The 2,036-nt window shown below is 51.8% G+C and overlaps 1 protein-coding gene across 1 annotated transcript; it reads left to right on the forward strand.

The window, feature by feature from the left end:
* Positions 1-4: 4 nt before the first annotated feature.
* Positions 5-1,843, forward strand: LOC107042302. The gene has a single exon (XM_015263300.1). It carries the CDS (start codon positions 5-7, stop codon positions 1,841-1,843), a length of 1,839 nt encoding a protein of 612 aa, XP_015118786.1.
* Positions 1,844-2,036: the final 193 nt, after the last annotated feature.

Raw genomic sequence — 2,036 nt, forward strand, 5'->3', positions numbered from 1 at the left:
CGAAATGACCTTAGCACATGAGGCCTCGGCTTCAGGAGGGTTGAGGGTTTCGGGCCGTCCGTGTTCTTCTCGGGCTGACGCTCCTCCGGAATATTTCTTCCCTCATCACGGAGTTCTCAGGGCGAGCAGTGAGACAACGAAGCTCAGAGTTGTTTTCAACGGCTCCAACAAGACCAGCTCAGGACAATCGTTGAACGAGATTATGCACACGGGTGAGAAGTTGCAGAAGGATATCTCGGATGTACTTCTCTTTTCTCGGCGGAAACGGCTCATTTTCATGACGGACATAACCAAGATGTTTCGTCAAATTCGGGTACATCCGGAAGATTGGCCACTCCAACAAATACTCTGGACCGACTCAAACGGAGATATCGCCACCTATCAACTCACCACGGTCACATATGGCACTAGGTCAGCTCCGTTCCTCTCAATGCGTGTTCTTCATCAGCTCGTTGAGGATGAAGGATCGAACTATCCTCTCGCTGTGGAACCGCTCATGAAAGGACGATATGTTGACGATATCTGCGAGGGTGCTGACTCGGAGGAAGAGCTACTCAGGACCGCTCATCAGGTGACACAGCTCTGTCGGTCAGGAGGCTTTCCGCTAGCCAAATGGCACTCAAATAGCCCAGCTCTACTCACATCTCTTCAACCTGACAGCACCTCTCAAGAACAACGATTCATAGAGGACTCGCTCACCAAGATTCTAGGGGTTTCTTGGCATCCTGGAACGGACAACTTCAAGTTCTCCGTCACTCAGCCTGAGACCAGCTCAATAACGAAGAGAATCATTTTATCGGAAACGGCTCAACTCTTCGATCCACTGGGTTTCCTAGCGCCAGTGGTCATACGAGCGAAGATATTGCTCCAGGCTCTATGGATCGAGAAACTGGGATGGGACGAACCAGTTTCCCAGACAACTGCTCAACGATGGAGCCAATTTAGGGAGGAGCTCACACAGTTATCAGAGATCACCATACCTCGGTGGCTTGGACTGCTCACGGATTCCGTCGTCGAAGTACACGGTTTTTTCGACGCATCACAAGTGGCGATGTCAGCCGTGATCTATCTCAAGGTTCTCAACAAGGGAAAATCAGAACTCACATTGGTTTGCTCAAAAACGAAGGTCGCACCGCTCAAACGGCTGACAATCCCACGACTAGAACTCACTGCGGCTCTCCTCCTGGCCAAACTGACTAAGTACGTCAAGGACCAACTCAATCTCAGGAACGCCACAACCTATCTCTGGACCGACTCATCGGTCACGCTCACGTGGATCAGCTCACACTCCTCAAGATGGAAGGAGTTCGTGAAAAATCGGGTGGCACTCATCCAGGAGCTCACTCAGCAGGCTCATTGGAGATTGGTACCGGGCAAGGAGAATCCTGCAGACTGTGCATCTCGAGGTCTATCAGCGCACCAACTGGTATCTCATAAGCTCTGGTGGAAAGGGCCACCATGGCTTCATCAAGACTGCTCATCATGGCCAACTCACGCTCTGGAAAAAGACCTCAGCGCAGACCTCGAGGAAAAGCCAGGAGTTCTCCTACATGTAAAAGCTCATCCAATCGCGCTCTGGAATCTCGTCGACAGATTCTCATCGTTCAACCGACTGCTCAGGGTCACAGCAATCTGTCGACGATTCATAGCTCGGCTCAGGAAAACCCCCAACTCTTCTCTTCGATACCCGCTCACTCTTGGTGATCTTGAAGAGGCTCGCATCCTCTGGATCAAACTCACGCAGGCAGCTCACTTCAAGGATCAACTCAGAGCGATCTCACGAGGGGAAAGGTTCAGCAAATCCCACCCCCTCACCAAGCTCACACCCTTCATCGATCGCTAAGGGGTATTGAGGATGAGAGGACGGCTCAAGTTTGCTCACATTGGCCCGGAGAGCCGGAACCAAGTGATTATTCCGAAGGAATCTCAACTGGCTCAGCTACTCATCGGACAGGCTCATCTAAGGACACTCCACGGAGGCACACAGCTCACCCTCAGGCAGCTCAGAAGTAGCTACTGGATACTCGGAGGTCGAG

The sequence above is a fragment of the Diachasma alloeum genome, unplaced genomic scaffold (genome assembly GCF_001412515.2).
Source record: "Diachasma alloeum isolate Michigan unplaced genomic scaffold, Dall2.0 Dall_scaffold_00440, whole genome shotgun sequence".
NCBI lineage: Eukaryota > Metazoa > Arthropoda > Insecta > Hymenoptera > Braconidae > Diachasma > Diachasma alloeum.

Coding starts and splice junctions, on each gene's coding strand:
- LOC107042302 (XM_015263300.1), top strand. CDS start 5: ATGACCTTAGCACATGAGGCCTCGGCTTCAGGAGGGTTGAGGGTTTCG.